This window comes from Hibiscus syriacus, unplaced genomic scaffold (genome assembly GCF_006381635.1).
Source record: "Hibiscus syriacus cultivar Baekdansim isolate YM2019G1 unplaced genomic scaffold, ASM638163v2 tig00111774_pilon, whole genome shotgun sequence".
NCBI classification, from domain to species: Eukaryota; Viridiplantae; Streptophyta; class Magnoliopsida; order Malvales; family Malvaceae; genus Hibiscus; species Hibiscus syriacus.
In genome coordinates, this window is record NW_024063175.1 from 3,834,809 (window position 1) to 3,859,218 (window position 24,410).

Below are 24,410 nucleotides of genomic sequence, written 5' to 3' on the forward strand. Positions count from 1 at the left end.
TTGAATAGTCATCCACAGAAAACAAATCAATAAGTTCACACAAGGAGGGATGAATTCGGCCAAAGGATGCATTACATTAAAAGATGAACATCCATTCATCAAATTCATTCACCTAAGTCATGCTTTGTATCTACTTAAAAGATGAACATTCATCCATGAGTGTTCACTCTTTAAAGCTTGTATGTGTATCCTAGGAATCCTTAGGCCTATAAATAGTTTAACTTTCATTTTGTAATGAAAGGAATTGACTTTGTTTAATCAAATATTTGTGAGAGTTTCTCTCTTTAGTTCCTAAGTGAACTTTATCGACTTATCAAGCTTATACTTGTGGCGTCACCCCTATATATTTCACCCAAATACTTCTAGTTCCTATCTGTTTATAGATAGTGGGTCAAAGTCCCTTCTTTACCACCCCTTAAAGAAGTAATATAAAGTTTAGGTCTTTGTTCTTTAACATTAGTTCTTCTTTGAGTCTTCTTTGAGATACTACCTTTCATCTTCATCTCCATCACCTTCATTATACTTCCACTACCATACTTTATCATTTCCTTTAAACATATCACCAACTTATATATATATATATATATTTACACTGTTTATCTTTTCATTTCATTACTTCCATTTAACCATTTTATTTTGAGCTTTCTTGTTTGTGCAGGATCCTTGTTGCTTTCCTAGATCGAAATAATCAAAGGTACAACCTTGATTTCACCATCTATCTAAGTGAGGCTAGGTGGAAATACATCAAGCATTAATTAGAGATAAGGTGGATTACAACAAGAACAAGCAAAAACAACATCCTATGCATGCCAGTCACATCCAAATTTCCCTATAATATATGCATGCACAAAATTAAACCCTTGGATTATTGATTCTAGCGCTTCTGATAATATAAAAAATCACACCATTTATCTTATTCATATTACCCATGTTATGGCCATGAAAAGCTTCGTGTTGCTGATGGTGGTTTCTGCTGGAAGAGGAAACATTAAATTGTCCAATAGTATATGTCTTATTTCTACTATATGTTCCAAAACTCAAATGAAATCTTCTATTCGTCATCAAACTCTCAAAAATATTCTAACTGTCGCGTAATTTTTTTTATGAATCTTCTTATGTTTTTCAAGACTAGAAGTCAGGGATGATGCTTGGGAGAGCTAAAGAGATAGAATGACTTTACTACTTTGAGGACACTCTTCCTGGTAATAAAAGAGTTCAAGCTTACAACAATACGAGTTCAAACCCTGTATTAAAACAAATAATGGAATGACATCTTAGACTAGGCCATCCAAGTTTTTCTTAGTTAAGATATTTATTTCCTCATTTGTTTAAGGGCATTGATTATGCTTTACTTCAATGTGAAACGTGTTATTTGGAAAAAAGTCATCGCATAAATTTTTCTCCAAAACCATATTATCCTTCAAAACCTTTTTTTATGATCCATAGTGTTGTTTGGGGACCTTAAAAAAAATCAAAACTTTATCTAGAAAAAGGGGTTGTGACTTTTATTGACGGTCACACCAGAATATGTTGGATTCATCTTATTAGCAAGAAATCAGAAGTTGGAAAACTTTTTAAAGATTTTTACAACATGATTGAAACTCAATTTGAAACATCTTTAGATCAAACAATGGAACTGAGTACTTAAATGAATGTTTAGGGGAGTTTCTAAAAAAAGGCATAGTTTATCAATCTACATGTCGTGACATTCCACAACCAAATGGAATTGTTGAAAGAAAAATAAATATTTACTTGAGGTTGCTAGAGCTATTACGTTTTCAATGAATGTTCCTAAGTATTTATGAGGGTGATACAATGTTAACAACATCATATTTGATAAATCAAATGCCCACTCGATTTTTACAGTATAAAAATCCTTTAAATAAATTGAAAAAAGTTTTTTAATTTTACAAATGTCTTCAGATATTCCTTTAAAAATCTTTGGATGTACATGTTTCATTTATATTTAAAACAAATTTCGATCAAATGGATCCAAATTCTAAAAAATGCATTTTCCTTGAATATGCTCCAAACAAAAAAGGTTATTGTCAACACCGTTTTTCGCCCGGGCAGGAAAAAGACCGATACCAACTCGGGGGTTTTCTTTTTGAAAGAATTTTCGAAAGGTAAGGAATCGCCATCAATCATTTAAAGTGCGATTGGGACACTATAAAAACCGGGTGATTTTAATAAAACATTTTATTTTTATCAAAATACCAAGTTTAAAGTCTGCGAAAATCCAGAAATCAAGTTCAGGAGTCAGTTACGCGTGGGGAAGGATTAACACCCCCACAAGTTCCCAACAATTGGTACCTAGTTGATTACCCTATATTTAAAATTAGAAATTTTGAGTTCGATCTTTATTTAATTTGAAAAATCATTACGGATGCAAAGTTGAAAAGGATATTCGTTTATTGAGACCAATAACATTCGCTCCCAAGTGTAGATACATGAGATCAACTATTGTGCATAATAACCGAATATTGCATCATTTTAGAAAAATCATGATGCAGTCTTTGAAAAGGATGTCGACCTATTTCGGGAATCACCAGTAGTCACTCCCGAAGCATGATGGCGAGAGATATACTATTAATTCCTTAGTAAGTGAACAATGCCTTAGAGTTAAAAATAAAATGCGATCACACAAAATTTTATTTATCCTAATTAAACTAAAATTAAATTAAGGCTTTTTCTAACTTAATGTGTCAAATTATGAAAATTAAGGAACTTAGGGGCTCAAACCTAAAAACGTAAGCTCCAATATTAGTCCTATTTGATTTTAACCAATTATTGAATCGAATAATCGAGATGGTCCCTCGAGCATTTAGGCGAGGGCCATCTCGAACTATTCTCTAAATTTAAAGACTAGTTTGAAATATAACTAAAAGTGAAGGCTCTATTTAACCTATTTAATTATGTCAAAATTAAAACTCTAATTGAAGTTCGGACTAAAAAGGTCAAGATCTAAAAAATACCGACTTCTAAAAGATCTAAAAGCTTAAGGACCTAAATTAATAATTTCTAAAGGTGAGAATAATTTTAAACCTAATTTTTATCTAAATTATTAAACCTAGAGTCTTTAGAAAAAAATTAATTATTAATAAATTTTAAAAGGTGAGCAATCGATTCGAGTAATTGGGCATCTTATGTGAAAACTCGACTCAAATTGCTCTTTAATTAATAACTAAAGTGTTGTCCTAATTTCTAAACTTGATTCGAATATTAAACTAATTTAAAAACTAAATTTTAAAAATTGAAACTATGAAACAAATTAAATAGTAATAAACTTAATTAAAATAATTGAAACAACAAATAATAAAAATAGTAAAAAAACCTAAAAAATAAAAAAATATAAAATAAATACAAGGACCTAATTGTAATAAAATCTAATTACATTGACTAAAATGCAAGAAAATAAAAGCTAGTAACTAAATAAGAAATAAACAATGATCAAAATGCAAAAAATTAAAATAACATTAGCTAAATAAAAAACTAACAGTGAATAAATTAAAATAAAACAAAACAGAATAATAAAGTTGCAATAAATTAGAAACGAAAGGTTCAATGACCAAAATGTAAAAACACGGTTAAGTTTGGAGACTAAAACAATGAATTTACCAAACAATTAAAGCATGCACAATAAATAGATATAATAACAATTTTGGTCCTTACAGGGACCAAAATATAAAAATACGATAACTTTACAGGGTTTTAAAACACAATTTACCCCTTTTATTTTTTTTCTCTATCTCTATATATATATATCAAATTTTTTGTTTTATTTCATTCTCACCGAAAAAAATCAAAAAATTTTCAAATCCTCTCCCTCTCCTCCAGCTGGCAGTGGGCCGACCACCTTGAGCCCCTCTAGCCACTGCACACGTTGGTCGGAAACACCAAAACGACCCCAAAAACTTACCAAAGCTAGATCCACGCATCCTGAATCTATTTTAGGACCTAAAACGCCAAAATCCCCTAAAACTACCCTACAATTGACTCGAACGCTTCAACTTCCCCGGGTTCTGGCGACGATCTCTAGACCCAGGTAACCTCCAATTCCTTTTTATATATTTTTTTATAAATTTTTACTGCTAAATGGTTGCTTATCTGACTTAGTCGATTTACATTCGAATATATATATATATATATATATATATATATATATATATATATATGTATGTTAATGTTTAACCTAAGTTAGATTTCATTTCGAAAATTAAAAAATGCTATGTGATCCAAGACAGAACACAAAAGCACGAAAAAAACATATAAATGACAGGGTGATGTTCGAATGAAAAAAACAAAGAAAACAAAATAACCTTTGAACTGGTGGTTTTATTGCTTCTGAACCAGGTATTACAATATTTTTTTGAGAGGATTTGCCATCCTTTTACAGTATTTTTGCCTGGGTTAAATACCCATTTTCCACTGGAAAATAATGATTTCCTCCTTGCTTTCTGCAGGTCTTGGCGTGGAGTGTTGGAGATATTTTTTTTGCAGGGCATGAAGTATGGCAGGTTGTTCAGGCGGCTACAGCAGGGTAACGTTAGACCTAGGTCGGGTTGCTGGGCGGTTCGGGTCGGATGAGGGCTCCAAGTGGTAGCTAGGTTGGGTTGGATCTGGTTTGGGTCTCGGTTGATGTTGTATCTGGGTCTGGATATAATTGTTGTAATTGGGCTCCAGGCCTGCAAAATTTATAATTAAATAAAAAAAATATAATTAATAATATATATATATTAATACCTGGACAAAAAATGGGTGTTTACATTTACAAATGTTTTAATCTTTTGACCAAAAAAACTTACTTTAGTATCGATGTGATTTCATGGAAAAAGTTTCATTCTTTCACAAAGATCCTCTTCGAGGGGAGCATGGTACAGAAGGAGGTGATGATTTTTATCAAGTTTTTGAACCATTACCAAAAGTTATTCTAACACCAAGTACACCAGGAATCCTTGATAAAAAGGAATAATAAATAGTTGCTAAAAATAATAAAAATGAGGAGAATCCTAATCAAAAGACACTAGAAATTATTTTGTCTAATACAAGAGGAGAAATATTAAAGAATATGACAATAGAACCTCTGGTTTATTCCAGGAAGAGGCTCCATAAAAGGAAAAATATTAAAAATGAATATTTAGTTCCCTCCCAATCTAAAAAACCGAATGATGGTCCTCAAGAAACACAAGTAATTTCAAGTCCTGATCTTATTTTTCCATCAACAAAAGCTCAAGATTAAGAGGTTGTGGATCTGGATCTTCTTATAGCCATTAGAAAAGAAATACATTCTTGTACTACCAAACATCCCAGAGCAAAATATCTAGCCTACAAAAAATTCACATAAACATCAAGTTTTTTTTGTAAAAAAATTTCTAATCTTTCTGAACCTAGAACAATACAAGAAGCTCTTAGTAATCCAAATTGGAGAATAACAGTGAAAGAAGAGACGAATGCTCTTTTGAAAAATAGAACTTGGAATTGTTGGATGTAAATGGGTCTTCATTGTTAAAGTCAAAGTTGATGGGAGTTTCGAAAGATATAAAGTGCGACTAGTAGCGAAAGGATTCACTTAGACTCACGGAATTGACTATCATGAGACATTTGCTCCGGTAGCTAAGATCAATTCTATTCGTGTCCTATTGTCCATAATAAACAGTAATTGGTCCTTGCATCAGCTTGATGTTAAAAATGGTTTTTCTAAATGGTGAACTAAAGGAGGAGGTATTCATGGATCTTCCACTAGGATTTGAGAAGAAGTTTGGAGAAGACAAGGTATGCAGATTGAATCCTTGTATGGGATCAAGCAATCTCATCGCGCCTGGTTTGAGAAGTTTGAAAAGGTGATTAAAAAATATAGATATATTCAGAGTCAAGATGATCATACTATGTTCTAAAAACAATCAAAGACTGGTAAACTCGCTATACTTATTGTCTATGTCGATGATATTATCCTTAGAGGAGATGATGCTAGGAAAATTGATACAATGAAAGGGAGATTGGCCACATAATTCGAGATTAAGAATCTTGGGGCTGTAAAGTATTTTCTTGGTTTTGAGTTTGCTAGATCAAAGGAGAATTTATTAATCAGTGAAAGTATGTAATCGACTTGCACAGTGAAACCGGAATGCTTGGGTGCAAAGCAGCTAAAACCTTGATTGAACTAAAAAATGGTTACAAGCGACAAATGAAACATATGTTTTTAATAAAGAACAATACCAAAGACTGGTGGGAAGGCTGATCTACCTTTTTCACACACTCGTCCTGATATAGCTTTTGTTGTTAGTATGGTAAGTTAGTTTATGCACTCTCCAAATGCTCATCACTTGGAGGTCATGTATCAAATCTTTAGGTATTTGAAGGGAACGCCTGGAAGAGGACTACTGTTCAAGAAAAATGAGTACTTACAGATAGAGGCATTTACAAATGCATATTGGGCTGGGAGTATTACATATAGAAGGTCAATCTCAGGGTATTCTACTTTTCTAGGAGGAAACTTGGTAACCTAGAGGAGTAAGAAGAAAAGTGTCGTGGCAAGAATCAGTGCTGAAGCAGAATTCAAGTCTGGCTCATAGGATATGTGAAGTTCTATGGATTAGAATAATTCTTAAGGAGTTAAAAATTCATAGTCCACCATCAATAAAGGTGTACCGTGATAATAAATCTCCAATCACCATTTCCCACAATCCTTTCCTTCATGATCGAACAAAGAACGTAGAGATAGACAAACACTTCATCAAGGAAAAGATTGGCAGAGGAAATATCTACATGGTGTACGTTCCTTCCAACAACCAAGCAGCGGATATTCTAACGAAAGGTTTTCACAAAAGACAGTTTGACAGTTTAGTGTGGAAACTGGCTCTGAAAGATATTTTCACGCCAACTTGAGGGGAAGTGTTGAAAATAATCAATTGATTTTCAAAAATAGTTGTTTTCCTTTTATAGATCATTGTGTAGTTGTACAAATCTTGCATAATTAACCATGTAATGTAATAGGAAATAACTGTAAGCAATTAGTTAGTTTCCTTATTTAGGAGTAGTATTCCTATAAGAAGATGTACTGTGTAAAGTATGAGATACAATAGAAAGTAGAATTTCAAGGGCTAATAGAAACAAAATAAAAGTTTACAGACTAAAATGATTAAACTAATAAAGTTAGAGAGGAAAAAAAAGATTATTTTGCATTTATCTTATTATCATTTATTTATTTTCTTCTGTAATTGGTGGGAACTTTAAGCCTAAGATCATAACTTTCAACTAATAAATGGATATATTTATTATATTATTGTAGGAACCGTCTTTTAGTTGGGTTCTAGAATTGGACTTCGACTTGGATTAAATGAATTGGAGTCGCCACCGATCATTTTAAAATGATATTTGGGTAGATCGTACACCATCTTACCTGATATGCGTTTTACCATAAATGTGTTGGGTTCGGGAGTCGGTTACGGTTAAGGAAGGATTAGCACCCTTGAACCGCCCTTTCGGTACCAATTAATTTGTCGGTTGTCTCTAATTGTGAAAATTGAAAAATTAAATTGAAATTTAAAAATTCGGTTCGAATTGCTTACCTTTGATCGATGAAAATTACTACTAAAAAAGAAATGTTAGAAGAAATAAATAAATAAATAAATAAATAAAAAGAAAAACTGTTAGTATAATAGAAATAAAAAGATAAATAAAAATAAATAAATTTGGTGAAAAGAAAAAAGAAAAAAAACAATGGAAAAAATAAAATAAAATAAAATAAAAAACAAAATAAAATAAAAAAGTAAAAAACGAAATAAAATGGAAAGGGAAAAAAGAAGAAATAACAAGAGGTTAAACTCTAAAAAATGATAAAAATAAAGGATTAGTCGGTAATTAATCATAATATTAAATGCACAAAATTAGTGATCAAAATGTAATTATTATGAAATTAAGGGGCCAAAAAAGAAAAAATAAATTAAATTAAACTAGTGATCAAAATAAATCATGCGTGAAATCGGAAATCAGAATTAAAAATAACGGAAATTAACATCAATGATTAAAATGTAAACTTTACAAGTTACAGGGGCCGAGGACACAGTTTACCCGTGCACGAAAATACTCAGAAAATCCCCTAGCAAAACAACATAGTTTTGATTTGGCTATTTAAGCCTAAAATAAGGCTTTTCCCCTCATTTCTCCACATTTCTCCTCTCACTCTAGAAATGAGAGAAAAATAATTCTCTCGTCTCTCCCTAGGAGCATTCCCGATAGTGGGAAACCGGCAACCAAGCCACCGTCGCGACTGCCGCTCCGGCCGCAGCCTCTGTTGGCCGGAAAAAACATCCTAGCCTCAAAATGTGCTCCTCGACCCCTAGAAACCAAATACTAAACCCAAATCCCCTAAAACCCCCCACCAATCGCAGATCTAGGCGACAAGGTTCGGTTTTACCCTTTTTTGGTTGGAAAATTTCTTTGTTTTCCGATGACTGGTGACGCTTCTACGCTCCAATGACCCTCTGGTTTTGGCTCCTCTCGGTTTCGACGGATAAACTGATGGTTTTTTTGCTTTTTCTTTTGTGGGTTTTGAAAGGTATACTGGTTTGCTTGTTGGGTTGTATTTGCTTTCTTGTGTTTGGGTTGATTTGTATTTATGTTTCGTGTTCCCCGTGGGTTCTCGGTTCACTCTTGTTGGTGCGCGTTTTGGTACTGTTGATCGTGGTTTTTTTGTGGGCTCTTGGTAGATCGTTTTCTCCTGGCAGTGTTGATGCTTGGTATTTATAGACCTTCACCGGTCGTTGTGGTCCTGAAATAGGGGCGCTCGTGACCGGTCACCCTGGGATGGGTCAGTCTCGGGGATCTCGACCGTCGTTGGCACTGTTGACTGTCTGTTTCGCGTGGCTCTTGGTTGTTGGGTCGTGCAGCACCTTGATTGAAACTAGATGTAAAACCCTAAAATGCTACTAGGCTAGTTCAGGCCCAGTTTTCGGACTTGTTTGGACCTGAAACAAAACAAAATAAGTTAAAAAATGAAATTAAATAAATAATAAAATAATAATAAATAATATATATATATATATATATATAAAGTATTTTCAAAAACATATAATATATAATTTCAAAATTCTTTTAAAAACTATATAATATATAAATGTTTTCAAAATTATATATTATATAAGTTTTCAAAAATATTTTAAAAACTATATAATATATAAATGTTTTCAAAAATATTTTCAAAACTATAAAATATATATGTTTTCACAAATGTTTTCAAAAACTATATATTATATATATTTTAAAAATGTTTTAAAAAACTATATATTATATATTTTCAAAATGATTTTAAAAACTATATATTATATATATTTTCAAAATGTTTTTAAAAACTATATAATATATAAATGTTTTCAAAACGTTTTCAAAACTATATATTATATTTTGTCAAAAACATTTTCAAAAGTTATATATATATATATATATATATATATATATATATATATATATATATATATATATATATATATATATATATAAACAAAATAGCTCCGGGCGAAAATGAGTGTCTACAACTGCCCCTCTTTATCATTTTTCGTGGAACGAAAAATCGGGCAAAGATAAAATGACACAAATTTTTGCTCGGTGGGGTTGAAAATTGATTTGAATTAGAAATAACTCCCTGTCGAATTCGAGTTACAACTGGGCCCCCTTGTCGCGAGGTCGAGTCCATGAAAAGGAATTGAAGCTGTAGTGTAACACCCCTAACCCATACCCGACCCGGATATGAGTCAAAGGTACTACATTGACTTTAAAACACAACTCTTAATAAATAATAGTAAAATATTTGATCTTATATTAAGAAAATACCATAATATACATACTATAATATAAGTTGACAAAAATATTCAGAGCATACACAACTTAACCCTTTAATTACATGCCAACTGCTATTTACATAACAAAATGACCTACTGATTAAGTTGCTTCTGATCTGATGGTTGCAGGAGTAATACTGTCAAGCTGCTTCACCTGTCTCGTCTATTTCCTCGGATCCTACGTGTGAAACACTCACACGCTAAGTCATCGACTTAGTGAGGCAATAATAATAAGGCAATGTAATGTAATGAAAATGTCAGGATCATATGAGATGAGATGCAAACATGTAACTAATCAATGTAGTATACTTCATCAATATCCATACCTGTAAGCGTATGACTGTAACATTCATTATTCTGTATTAATAAGTTTATTAGCCCATGATAGCATATTGAGAATCTAAGGTATTTGAGTAAAGTGAGGTTGTGCACTATGCTGTCACCACAGCTCGTATAAATGCACCGAAGTGCCCTTAGAATTGCACCGAAGTGCCCGTAGAATTGTCCATAAGGACCACGTAGAATTCCTTAAGAATCATATACATATACTATGGATCAAGTATGTGTCTTTCAAGACTTCACACAGGTTCCAAAGGATATACATATGTCCTAAAGAACCGAGTATACCCTCTACCCTTGGCATGCCAACTATACCTATAGTTCTCATCTACATAACATGGGCTTATACATTTCCCGTAGTTCATATCGCGTAGTCATATTATTTCCATACCTTTATCACATAGACATATCATTTACATACCTTTATCACATAGCTCATATAACTTTTTCTGCATATTCATGTCATGCAATACACATAATATAAATTCATGTCATGTATCATAATATGGAATGTGATCATATGTCAAAATATGGAATCTAGACTTATCACAAGTCTAGAACTGAATATAATACTATATTCATGCTATGCATATGCACTCACCTATACTTCTTTGCCTTTTCCTCGATCGATTCTACTTGTAGATTGTTCCCGAACTCGAGTAGGCTCGGTATCTACATAAACATAATTTTTAAGATGATCATCAGATGTCTATGTCTTGCAATTAAGCTTTAATAGCTTACTAATTTAAAGAATTTATAGCTTAGTCTTACTTTCTTTTCTTTCTTCTTCTTTTTCTCATGGGGGAATCGGTTCCCCCCCTTAGGGGTATCGATTCCCCTCAAGCAATCTGGAATTTCATATACGATGAGGGGGTATCGGTTCCCCCCCTGGGGGTACCGATTCCCCTCTAGCATTCTGGAAATTCATTTCGTTGAGGGGGTATCGGTTCCCCTTGAATGGGTACCGATTCCCCCCACCCAGAAATCCTAATTTGAGCTCGGAAATCATCCCATTTCAGCTCAAACTTACATATTTCAATCCCTTTACTACTCTTAGCTCTCATACACTTACTTAAACTAATTATTATCCATTAAATACCTCTAAAACTTAGAAATCTAATTCTCCATATAGCATTTAAGAATCCAACCCAAATTCCAATATGTTCTAATTTGAATTCTAACCCCTCATACTTCTTAATTAGCTTATTGACAAGTCAAAAATCTGATTCAAACATCAAAAACTCATCCATATCAAAATTTCATCTAAAAACTCATTTTCCAAATCTATCTCTAAAACACTAATCTTGTTGTTTTAATGTCATATAAGCTTTCCTTTATCTTATATAACATACAAACTTTCATTTCCAATCTTAACAATCAAAGAAACTACCAAGTTCAGTTTCTTACCTTTAATTGCAAGCCACACGTTGAGAGAAGGAAGAGAAGAAAATAAGGAAGAAGGAAGAAGAAATGGGAGGGTTCTGGAACCTAATATTACACGTGGGTCTCATATACCCCATAACATTTTTATTTTAATTAGAAATTCCTTGCAAATGACCATTTGGTCCTCACCTCATCTCATATTTACTAACCATACTATTTAAACTATATAATTATTCTACTTTAATCACCAAATGTTGAAACTTTGCAAATTAATCACTAACCCGACATGGAGGATGTTACAAATCTCTCCCCCTTAAGAAAAATTCGTCCTCGAATTTTTCATTGCACGAACAAATGAGGGTATTGATGTCGCATATCCTCTTCACGCTCCCACGTTGCTTCTTCTACTCTGTGATTTCTCCACAATACTTTGACTAAAGGAATAATCTTGTTCCTCAATTGCTTAATTTCATGTGCTAAAATTTGAATCGGTTCTTCCTCATAAGTCAAGTCAGGACGAACCTCAATCTCTTCTGGTGTCACGATATGAGAAGGGTCAGATCTATATCTTCGAAGCATTGAAACGTGAAAAACATCATGTATCTTTTCCATCTCATGTGGTAAAGTTAGCTGATATGCTACAGGTCCTACTCTCTTTACAATCTCATATGGTCCAATAAACCGAGGACTCAATTTTCCTTTCCGACCAAATCTCAACACCTTCTTCCATGGAGACACTTTTAAAAACACCTTATCTCCAACTTGAAATTCAATTTCTTTCCTTTTAAGATCCGAATAGGACTTTTGCCGATCAGAGGCCACTTTGAGGTTATACTGAATTTCTCGAACTTTCTGTTCTACATCTTGAATTAAATCCGGACCAAGAACACTTCGGTCTTTGAGTTCATACCAATTTAATGGAGTACGACATTTTCTTCCATATAATGCTTCATATGGGGCCATCTTTATACTAGACTGATAACTATTGTTGTAAGCGAACTCTGCCAGCGGTAAATACTTTTCCCATGATCCTTTAAATTCCATTACGCATGCTCTCAACATATCTTCCAGTATCTGAATAGTTCTCTCTGATTGCCCATCAGTCTGAGGATGAAAAGACGTACTAAAGTTTAAACGAGTCCCTAACGCTCCATGCAAAGATTTCCAGAATCTAGAAGTGAATCGGGGGTCCCGATCAGAGACTATGGAAACAGGTACTCCATGCAATCTAATAACTTCTCTAATATACAGCTCTGCATACTTTTCCATAGAGAAATCCGTTCTAACAGGGAGGAAATGCGCTGACTTAGTTAATCGATCAACAATTACCCAGATTGATTCCCTTTTGTTCGGAGTCAAGGGTAACCCCGAAACAAAATCCATCGTAACATTTTCCCATTTCCATTGAGGAATGAACAGCGGTTGCAATAATCCTGAGGGAACTTGATGTTCGGCTTTGACTTGTTGACATATCAAACACTTAGACACAAATTCTGTGATGCTTCGCTTCATCCCTGACCACCAAAATCGATCCTTCAAATCCATATACATCTTGGTTCCACCCGGGTGCATCGTTAACGGACTGCAATGAGCCTCAGTTAATATTTCTTTCTTCAAGTCTTCATTGTCGGGTATTACAATTCTTCCTTTACAATATAGATTTCCATCTGACTTAATCTCAAAGTCTTTAATCTCTTTGTTCTTTACTTGCTCAATTCTTTTCAAACACATTTCATCTTTACCTTGCAATTCTCCTATTCGTTCCAACCATGCTGGTTTAAGGGTTAATTTCGCACAAAGACCACCGTCTCCCGTTAAAGATAATCTTGCATCCATAGCTCGTAAAGCTGCAAACGTCTTTCTACTCAGAGCATCTGCTACCACATTAGCCTTTCCGGGATGATAGTCAATTATCACTTCATAATCCTTTAAGAACTCTACCCATCTACGTTGCCTCAAATTCAATTCTTTTTGAGTCATCAGGTACTTCAGGCTCTTATGATCCGTATATAAGTAACAACGCTCCCCATAAAGATAATGACGCCAAATCCTGAGAGCGAATACTACATCAGCCATTTCTAGATCATGTGTGGGGTAATTCCTTTCATGTGGTTTCAACTGTCTCGATGCGTACGCTACCACTTTTCCTTCTTGCATTAGTACACACCCCAACCCGTTATGGGATGCGTCACTGTATACTACAAAATTCTTGCCAGATTCCGGTTGAACCAATATCGGAGTTTCCGTCAGAATTCTCTTTAAAGCTTCGAAACTTTCTTGACATTCAGAAGTCCAAACAAATGGTACGTTCTTTCTCATTAGCTTTGTTAGAGGCAGCACAATCATCGAAAAATTCTTAACGAATCTTCGATAGTAACCGGCAAGTCCAAGAAAACTCCAAACTTCAGACACATTCTTAGGAACTTCCCAATCCATTATAGCTTTAACTTTCTGAGGGTCTACTCTAATCCCAACTGCCGAGATCACATGCCCCAGGAAAATTACTTCGTTTAACCAGAACTCACATTTAGACAATTTGGCATACAACTTTTTATCTCTTAATATTTGCAAGACGATCCTCAGATGTGTGCTATGCTCTTCATGGGATTTCGAGTACACCAGTATGTCATCAATAAAGACAACAACAAACTGGTCCAAGTAGGGCTGAAAAATCCTGTTCATAAGATCCATGAAAGCAGCAGGTGCATTCGTTACTCCGAATGGCATTACGATGAATTCATAATGACCATATCTCGTTCTTAAAGCTGTCTTCGGAATATCTTTCTCCTGGATCTTTAATTGATGATAACCCGAACGTAGATCAATCTTCGAAAATACCGAAGCTCCTTTTAGTTGATCAAACAAATCATCAATGCGCGGAAGGGGATACTTGTTCTTGATGGTCACCTTATTGAGCTGTCGATAGTCAATGCAAAGGCGCATTGATCCATCCTTCTTTTTAACAAATAATACCGGAGCTCCCCAAGGCGATACACTTGGTCGGATAAATCCCTTCTCTAGCAACTCTTGTAATTGATTCTTTAACTCTTGCAATTCTTTCGGAGCCATTCGATAAGGTGCCATTGCAATCGGAGCTGTTCCCGGCATTATTTCAATTTGAAATTCTACCTCTCTATCCGGAGGTAATCCTGGCAATTCAGCAGGAAAAACATCAGGGAACTCTCGAACTATTGGAATTTCCTCTAACCTTTTCTCTTGAGCTCTTGCATCAATCACATTTGCAAGAAAACCCTGACATCCTTGTAGCAATAATTTCTTGGCAGACATCACTGATACTACATTTGCTAAAGGATTAAACTTTTCACTGCTCACACTTATCTCTTTTCCGTCTGGACTTTTCAGAGTTACCTTTTTCAATCTGCAACTAACATCTCCATAATACCGGAACAACCAATCCATTCCCAGAATCACTTCAAACTCGTCAAAGGGTAATTCCATCAGATTAGCAGGGAATTCAATTCCCTGAATCTTTATGGGACACCCCTTACAAACTTTATTCACCCGTGCACTCTGGCCTAACGGAGTTGTTACTATAATCTCATTACTCGTAGCTTCTAAGGGAATCCCCAACTCCTTTATTAACTTACTTGTAATATAAGAATAATTAGAACCCGGATCAATCAGTACCAATACTAATTTATCATACAACTGAAAAGTACCTGCTATAATATCAGGGTCATCACGGTCTTCACTTGTCTTTAGGTTGTATACTCGAGCAGTGGATCGAACTTCAGGTTGAGCAGAGAATTCAGACGGGTTCCTTCCTCTGCCTCTTACTCGTCCTCTTTGTGAGAAAGAACCAGCTCTTCCAGATGGTGCCGGCTCACCAATAATCAATGGACAATCACGGACAAAATGTCCGGCCTCTCCACATCGAAAACAAGTCCCAGCTGCCATACGACAAGTTCCATAATGGTTTTTCCTACAGTGCTCACACTGTTTCCTTTGACCCGGAGTAGGTCTCCCAGCACCGGATTCCGCTGACTGCGTCTGTCTAGTTCTTGCCTGACTTTCTCCCCTAGCAGACGATGCAACTGATTCTGATCTAGTTTGTGATCGAAATCCCGAGTCTCTTCCCCTTTTTGTTGGTGTTGAACCAGAATAAGTAGTCGTCCTCTTTGATGTCTGAACTCTCGAGTCCCCAAATCTTTCATTCTGAGCCCTTTCAAGAGCTTTTGCACGATTGATCACCTCCTGGAATGAGGACAAGTTTAATACTATCAACATTTCTTTAAGTCTAGGGCGCAAGCCCTCCACGAACCACTCGCAAGCATCTTTTTCAGTAGGCACAAGCTCAGCTGCAAACCTGCTCAGCTTATTAAACTCATATTCGTACTCATACACAGAGCGGCTCATCTGCTTCAAACTCATAAATTCCTGCTTCATTTGGCGGATAAACTGATCTCCAATATACTTGCTTTTAAATTCATCTAAAAACAAAGACCAAGTCAACTGGTCGGTTGACATCCTCATGGTGACATTCGTCCACCATATCCTCGCCTGACCCCTTAATAAAGACACAGCTCCATCTAATTTCTCCACTTCGGAACAGTGGAGACCATCTAACATGATTTTCAAATCATTCAACCAAAGATCCGCTGACACCGGACCTTCCTCAGCTTCTCCCTTAAATTCGGGAGCTCCTAAACTTCTCAACTCTTTTGCTACATTAATTCTTGGAGTTAGTGGAGCAGGAGGTTGAAGACGCGTCAGAATAGCGTCTAACGTTCTGAAGAACGTATCTTGATCTTGCACAGGCACTCCTTGAGATGCCTGTTCTTCACCGTGCCTGGCCAGGGCAGGTGAATTACTGCTTTCAGCATGCCTATCTTCTCCCGCTTCACTTCGGGAGCTATTATGTCCGGACATCTAATAAGAATAAACACATTATCCTATTAGCAAAACAGTATACTCATACTATACCAGATCAGAAGTTCTCACTATTTGTTGGCATGTATTCCATTTAAAGACTCCATAGACTCTGGTTTATGCCTAGAATCGGCTAAACCATAGCTCTGATACCATTAAATGTAACACCCCTAACCCATACCCGACCCGGATATGAGTCAAAGGTACTACATTGACTTTAAAACACAACTCTTAATAAATAATAGTAAAATATTTGATCTTATATTAAGAAAATACCATAATATACATACAATATTTAAGTTGACAAAAATATTCAGAGCATACACAACTTAACCCTTTAATTACATGCCAACTGCTATTTACATAACAAAATGACCTACTGATTAAGTTGCTTCTGATCTGATGGTTGCAGGAGTAATACTGTCAAGCTGCTTCACCTGTCTCGTCTATTTCCTCGGATCCTACGTGTGAAACACTCACACGCTAAGTCATCGACTTAGTGAGGCAATAATAATAAGGCAATGTAATGTAATGAAAATGTCAGGATCATATGAGATGAGATGCAAACATGTAACTAATCAATGTAGTATACTTCATCAATATCCATACCTGTAAGCGTATGACTGTAACATTCATTATTCTGTATTAATAAGTTTATTAGCCCATGATAGCATATTGAGAATCTAAGGTATTTGAGTAAAGTGAGGTTGTGCACTATGCTGTCACCACAGCTCGTATAAATGCACCGAAGTGCCCGTAGAATTGCACCGAAGTGCCCGTAGAATTGTCCATAAGGACCACGTAGAATTCCTTAAGAATCATATACATATACTATGGATCAAGTATGTGTCTTTCAAGACTTCACACAGGTTCCAAAGGATATACATATGTCCTAAAGAACCGAGTATACCCTCTACCCTTGGCATGCCAACTATACCTATAGTTCTCATCTACATAACATGGGCTTATACATTTCTCGTAGTTCATATCGCGTAGTCATATTATTTCCATACCTTTATCACATAGACATATCATTTACATACCTTTATCACATAGCTCATATAACTTTTTCTGCATATTCATGTCATGCAATACACATAATATAAATTCATGTCATGTATCATAATATGGAATGTGATCATATGTCAAAATATGGAATCTAGACTTATCACAAGTCTAGAACTGAATATAATACTATATTCATGCTATGCATATACACTCACCTATACTTCTTTGCCTTTTCCTCGATCGATTCTACTTGTAAATTGTTCCCGAACTCGAGTAGGCTCGGTATCTACATAAACATAATTTTTAAGATGATCATCAGATGTCTATGTCTTGCAATTAAGCTTTAATAGCTTACTAATTTAAAGAATTTATAGCTTAGTCTTGCTTTCTTTTCTTTCTTCTTCTTTTCTCATGGGGAATCGGTTCCCCCCTTAGGGGTATCGATTCCCCTCAAGCAATCTGGAATTTCATATACGATGAGGGGGTATCGGTTCCCCCCCTGGGGGTACCGATTCCCCTCTAGCATTCTGGAAATTCATTTCGTTGAGGGGGTATCGGTTCCCCTTGAATGGGTACCGATTCCCCCCACCCAGAAATCCTAATTTGAGCTCGGAAATCATCCCATTTCAGCTCAAACTTACATATTTCAATTCATTTACTACTCTTAGCTCTCATACACTTACTTAAACTAATTATTATCCATTAAATACCTCTAAAACTTAGAAATCTAATTCTCCATATAGCATTTAAGAATCCAACCCAAATTCCAATATGTTCTAATTTGAATTCTAACCCCTCATACTTCTTAATTAGCTTATTGACAAGTCAAAAATCTGATTCAAACATCAAAAACTCATCCATATCAAAATTTCATCTAAAAACTCATTTTCCAAATCTATCTCTAAAACACTAACCTTGTTGTTTTAATGTCATATAAGCTTTCCTTTATCTTATATAACATACAAACTTTCATTTCCAATCTTAACAATCAAAGAAACTACCAAGTTCAGTTTCTTACCTTTAATTGCAAGCCACACGTTGAGAGAAGGAAGAGAAGAAAATAAGGAAGAAGGAAGAAGAAATGGGAGGGTTCTGGAACCTAATATTACACGTGGGTCTCATATACCCCATAACATTTTTATTTTAATTAGAAATTCCTTGCAAATGACCATTTGGTCCTCACCTCATCTCATATTTACTAACCATACTATTTAAACTATATAATTATTCTACTTTAATCACCAAATGTTGAAACTTTGCAAATTAATCACTAACCCGACATGGAGGATGTTACATGTAGTTCGGAATTTGGACCAGAATATGGATTCTCGTTGCCAAATTGTAGTCAACTTCGGTCTTCTTCTCGACTCAAAGACCTTGGTTAAAAATTCAACTGGAAAATAGTTCTTTGATTCCACCGTGTGGTTGATAGGCCTTGGAGCTGAATGAAATCGAACTCGAAAAGTCTTTGGTTGGCAGATATCCCTTCTCGACTTAAGCTATGTTGCAAATGATGTGCCTTAGAGCTGAGCGTAGTAGAACTCGAAGGTCTTTGGTGACATATAACCCTTCTAGCCTTGAGTTATGCTGTAAATGATGTGCCCTTGAAGCTGAGTGTAATCAAACTTGAGGGTCTTTGGTATATAGCCCTTCTCGACTTAAGCTATGCTGTAAATGATATGCCTTAGAGCTGAGCGTAGTCGAACTCGAAGGTCTTTTGGTGATAGATAACCCTTCTAGCCTTGAGTTATGCTGTAAATGATTTGTCTCTGAGCTGAGCGTAGTCGAACTCGAAGGTCTTTTGTTGGCAGATAACCCTTCTCGACTTAAGTTATGCTGCAAATGATATGCCTTCAAAGCTGAGTGTAATTGAACCTGAAGGTCTTTGGTTGGCAGATAGCCCTTCTCGACTTAAGCTATGTTGCAAATTATATGCCTTTGAACTGAGCGTAGTCGAACTCGAAGGTCTTTTGTTGGTAAATAACCCTTCTTGTCTTGAGCTATTCTGTAAATTTGGTTTTCCTCTGAGCTGAGTGTAATTGAACTCGAAGGTCTTTTGTTGGCAGATAACCCTCCTAGCCCTGAGTTATGCTGTAAATGATGTACCCTCGAAGCTGAGCATAGTCGAACTCGAGGGTCTTTGGTTGGCAGATAACCCTTCTCGACTTAACTTATGATGCAAATGTATGCCTTGGAGCTGAGCGTAGTCGAACTCAAAGGTCTTTTGGTAACAGATAACCCTTCTAGCCTTGAGTTATGCTGTAAATGATATGCCCTCGAAGCTGAGTGTAATCAAACTCGAGGGTCTTTGGCAGATAACCCTTCTCGACTTAAGCTACACTGCAAATGATGTGCCTTGGAGCTGAGCGTAGTCAAACTCAAAGGTATTTGGTTGGCAGATAGCCCTTCTCGACTTAAGTTATACTGCAAATGATGTGCCTTGGAGCTGAGCGTAATTGAACTCGAAGGACTTTGGTGGGAACAATTCCCTTCGTCGTGAAGTTGAAACCGTGGATGGCCCATTCGTTGTGAAGTTGAGCCTCAAATTGGATATCCTTCGTTGTGAAGTTGAAATCCAAATATTTGTACTATTTCGAGGCCAATATCCTTCGCCGTGAAGTTAAAATTGACTATGAAACTGAAAAGTTATTTGTTGACAGCCAGCCACCCCTTCGCAGTGAAGTTGAGCTTGTATTGTCTCGAGTCCAATATCCTTCGCTGTGAAGTTGAAATTGACTCTGAATGAAACTGAAAAAGTTGTTTGTTGACAGTCAGTCACCCCTTCGCTGTTAAGTAGAGCTACCACCATCAATTTTCGAATGCGCTTTTAAATCGAGTATCTTTTATCTTGAAGTTGAAATTTGACTCTAAAAGCTGTAAAAAATTATGTGTGTTAAAAATGATAAATGTGATGCTCTTGAGTATGTCTAAGATGCATGCAACATGAATGAGTTATGTTTTAGCTCTTGGATTGGAGTCTCGTGTTTTGTCTGCCAATCTAGTCATTGGAATCGATCGTGCCCCATTTGCTTCTCGGGCTTTGGCTTTACAAACCTTTCATGTATGAGATTGTCCTGTTTGAAAATGTTTTTCTCTTTTTTCTTATTTTAGGAGGGAAAAGGATAAAAATTCTGGAAAATATTATTCCTTAATTGAGACTCGCAATTGAATCAAATTGTAAACATGAGTTCAAAGTATATCAAAAGAATCGATAGCTCTTTTTAATGCTTTCAGAATTATAGCTCTTTGACAAATGTTCAAATGGATGAGTTGATTTTAGGTTGACATAAGGTTTCAGCCATGAAAAGGTCATTTTTTCAGTTATTGCAACATGTTTTTCTTTGGCTTGGCATTTTAATTGGGTGCGGACAAAATGACGCAACTAGCATAATCAATTACTAGACCTTCTATTTCGGTTCTTTGAAATCTTCCATTTGTTCAAGTTTTGTAAGCTTCTCTAACAAAGGTAGTGCATAAATATCGTCTAAAAATGAAATTCTTGAGTGCTCGTGTGAAATTGACTATAACAGGTGTTCCTTAACTCTCTTAGTCCATTTTACCGAAACTTCATGCTTAGATAAATTTGATTTAATTTGCTATTATCTGGCTAGTTGAATCCATAAAGCTAGGGCGTTTAACCAATTGCTTTAGAGGGACAACTTAACATTATAATCATTTTTATCAAGTTAACTAAAGGGTTTATCACATCACAAAGTCTTCGGCCGCACAATAGCAGTGGAGCAAACACCGAATTACCAAGTGTTCGAGCAATGTCATGGTTTGAACGTAATCTATTCATAAGGCCAGAGCTTTCAAGTTTCCTCTATAACCAATTGCCTTAGTGGAATAGCTCAGCTTTACGGATTTAATTTCTTAAGATTGTTAAGAAGAACCTATTATAGTCTAGGTGTTTGTTGAAGGTAAAAAATTTCATCTTTAGAGTTTAATTTCCCAAACAACTGACCTAAACTAGATTTGATTACTCGATTATTCCATCTGTGAAGATCATTATCATCACTGAACGTCTTAAATAAAAAGTATAGTAATGTCATATGCAAAAGGATGCCCCATGTTATCCGCACCTTATGAAAGGAAAATGTTATGGTTAGTTGCAAGAGCAGGGTATGGTGTTTTAGGGTATATTCTGGGTAAGGTCAAAGTCCTTGTTTTAAATCATGTTACTTTGTCAAAGATTGTAACTTTGAACCATTTACAGAGTTTTTTAATTCAGTTGATATTCAAAGAATTGCAAGTTTGCAAATGTGATTCATTGCTCGTCATCATTAACGTAACATAAATTTATCCAAATGTTCTTACAAAAACTTGAGAAAAAAAAAACAAACTCAAACAGAATGCCTTAAATGATGAAATGATCTTCCTCACTTGGATGCCCCCAAGTTGTTGAAGTCGATCCAGTTCTGGTTACGCATCTTCTGTACGACTCTCTTGAATGCGTAACAGTTCTCAATAGTGTGCCCTGGGACACCGCCGTGATATTCATAATGAGCATTCTCATCATACCACTTGGGGTATGGGGGCTTCATGGGTTCCACTGGATATGGTGACACTACATGGGTGTCAAGAAGTTGTTGATAGAGTTCTTTGTATGTCATCGGAATAGGATCGAAATGTTCTCTTTCCTTCCTGGGTTCTCTGGAATCTTGTTTAGAAGTACCTGACGGTATAACTGCAGTTGATTTTGGACTGGAGATTGTAACACCTTTACCGAGGTGTTTGATGTTGTTAATTTCTTCGTCCCTCTCCCTCATAAGAAGTTTCTTACTGGCTTCCCCATCTTTTATCTTACCTTGCTATATGGCCGACTCGATCATTTCTCCGCCCATAACCAAATCTGAAAAGCTTCTTGATGTGATCGCAACCAGGTGCCTGAAGTATGGAGCCTTCAGGGTCTGTACGAAGAGCTTTCGGGTTTCCTTTTCATCTAACGGTGGATGAACTTGCACAACCAAGTCCCTCTATTTTTGTGCGTATTGCCTGAAACTCTCGTTATTCTTCTTTTCCATGCTTTGTAGCATAACTCGATCAGGCCTTATGTCATTGACATGCTTTTATTGTTCCAGAAATGACTTGGCCAGGTCCTTCCAGGTCTTGATATTTGATCGGCTTAGCTGGTTGTACCACTGAATGGTTGAGCCCGACAGACTCTCCTGGAAGTAGTGAATCAGGAGTTGATTGTTTCCTCCATATCCTGTCATCTTTCGGCAGAACATGGTTATATGAGCGGATGGGCAACTGTTCCCGTCAAACTTCTCGAATTTAGAGGACTTGAATTTTGGATGAAGAACTAAGTCTGGGACTAGACTGAGTTCTGTGGCATCGACTCCATGGTAGTCATGGTCTCCTTTAACTACCTTCATTTGCTCCTCCAACTGCTTGATTTTTTCCTCCATCTTCTTCGCTTTGTCCTCTTCGTCCAAATCCGGTACATGGTAATAACCCAGATTGTTTTTAGGGTTAAATATAATAGTTTGTATCTCTGTAATAGATGGGGTTTTCACTTTTGTAGTGGATAAGTCCCCTTGAAGTTCAGGTAAGATTCCAGGTGCGATAACCACTTGCGGGGTAGGTGGTATATTTACCCCTTCCGGTGAACCTACCCCAGGTGCACTTGCTTGATGTAGACTAGACAACTTGGCCACAATTTGATCGACCAAGGACTCTTGATTTTTCATGATTATATCCAGAGTACTCAGACTATTCTGGTTTATCTTGTCTTCCAACTCCCTCTGGAGCTTCAACATTTTCTCCTCAATCTGAGCAATTATGGCTTCTATTTTCTTTTTTTTCAGGCGGGTGTTATGCGGATGGGGTGTGTCTAATGCTTGAGGTGGTGTATCCAGTATGTGCTCCTTCTGATTAGACATTCTTCCGTTAGTTAATGAGAATGTAAAGAAAAAAAATAACAAAATGCAAAATATGTTTAAATGCATAATGCATGCAATGTTCGAGGGATTGATCCTAAAAAATGTGTCTGTTATTATAAATAATCCTTATTGGGGACAAAAGTGTTTTATCTTTTAAGAGACAAAAATATCCTGACAGCTTCTGACATGTTGACTAGTCTTCTGCCTTCGTCTGTCACCGGTTGAATAACATGTCGAATTGCTCTGGCTTCTCTGGACGAACCGTGCAAATGTTGAGTTACTTTTTGTACTGGCCCAAGAAGTCTCGAATGACTACATCTCTGGCATTTATCTTTTGTTGAACCTGTTATCAACGAATACGTCATTGGAGTCCTCAATTGATAGGAACTTTGTGAAGTTCATTTGTATGTTTCTTGAATTCGTCAGCAATGGTTTCCAATTTCAGCTATCGTTTTTTCGTTGTTGTCTTTGAAGGGACTCCCAAGACCAGTAACCTTTATCTTGCCCCTGCAACCTCTGCCAGTCAGTTCTTCAAAGATAGACTTTCATTGTGCTTGATGTAGACCCGGTTCATTCTGAGTCCTTTATAATACAACATAGTGATATACTCTTCAATTGTGGGCACCACGTCTTCTGGATTGAATGTGACACATGGCCGCCTTCTAGACTGTCCTTTGCATTTTCATCTCTTGTATTACAACCCCTTTGTCCATTAATGCAGATTATTCAAGTTTAACAAACACATTTTTAGTGGATCAACATCTCTTTTTGAATGATGCAAAAGATAAAAATAAAATAAAAGAGAACAAAAAGGTTAGTGAGGTGAAAATAATAAAAAATAATCATGAAAATAAAAGTCCTACCCCACATGATATCTACCCCACATGCTTTAATTCCTACCCGAACATGATCTCTATCCCGCATGCTAATTTCAAACAAATCCTAACCACATATTTGTCTAGTTCGCATGCTTTGAACAGAAATAAAGCGGGAAATAAAGCAGCCTAGGGTTTGGAATGAGGTTTTGGGGTGGACTCTAATTCCCTGTACTCTCTCGATTTAGGTTCTA

At 35.9% G+C, this 24,410-nt stretch overlaps 1 protein-coding gene across 1 annotated transcript; it reads right to left on the reverse strand.

The window, feature by feature from the left end:
• Positions 1 to 11,912: 11,912 nt before the first annotated feature.
• On the reverse strand, positions 11,913 to 14,750 carry LOC120170212 (the record flags this gene model as incomplete). The annotated part of the gene is made up of 5 exons (XM_039178190.1): positions 11,913 to 12,056; positions 12,153 to 13,202; positions 13,425 to 13,680; positions 13,732 to 14,486; positions 14,571 to 14,750. Coding segments are annotated over 5 exons (2,385 nt in total), but the record flags the coding sequence as incomplete, so codon positions are not given.
• Positions 14,751 to 24,410: the final 9,660 nt, after the last annotated feature.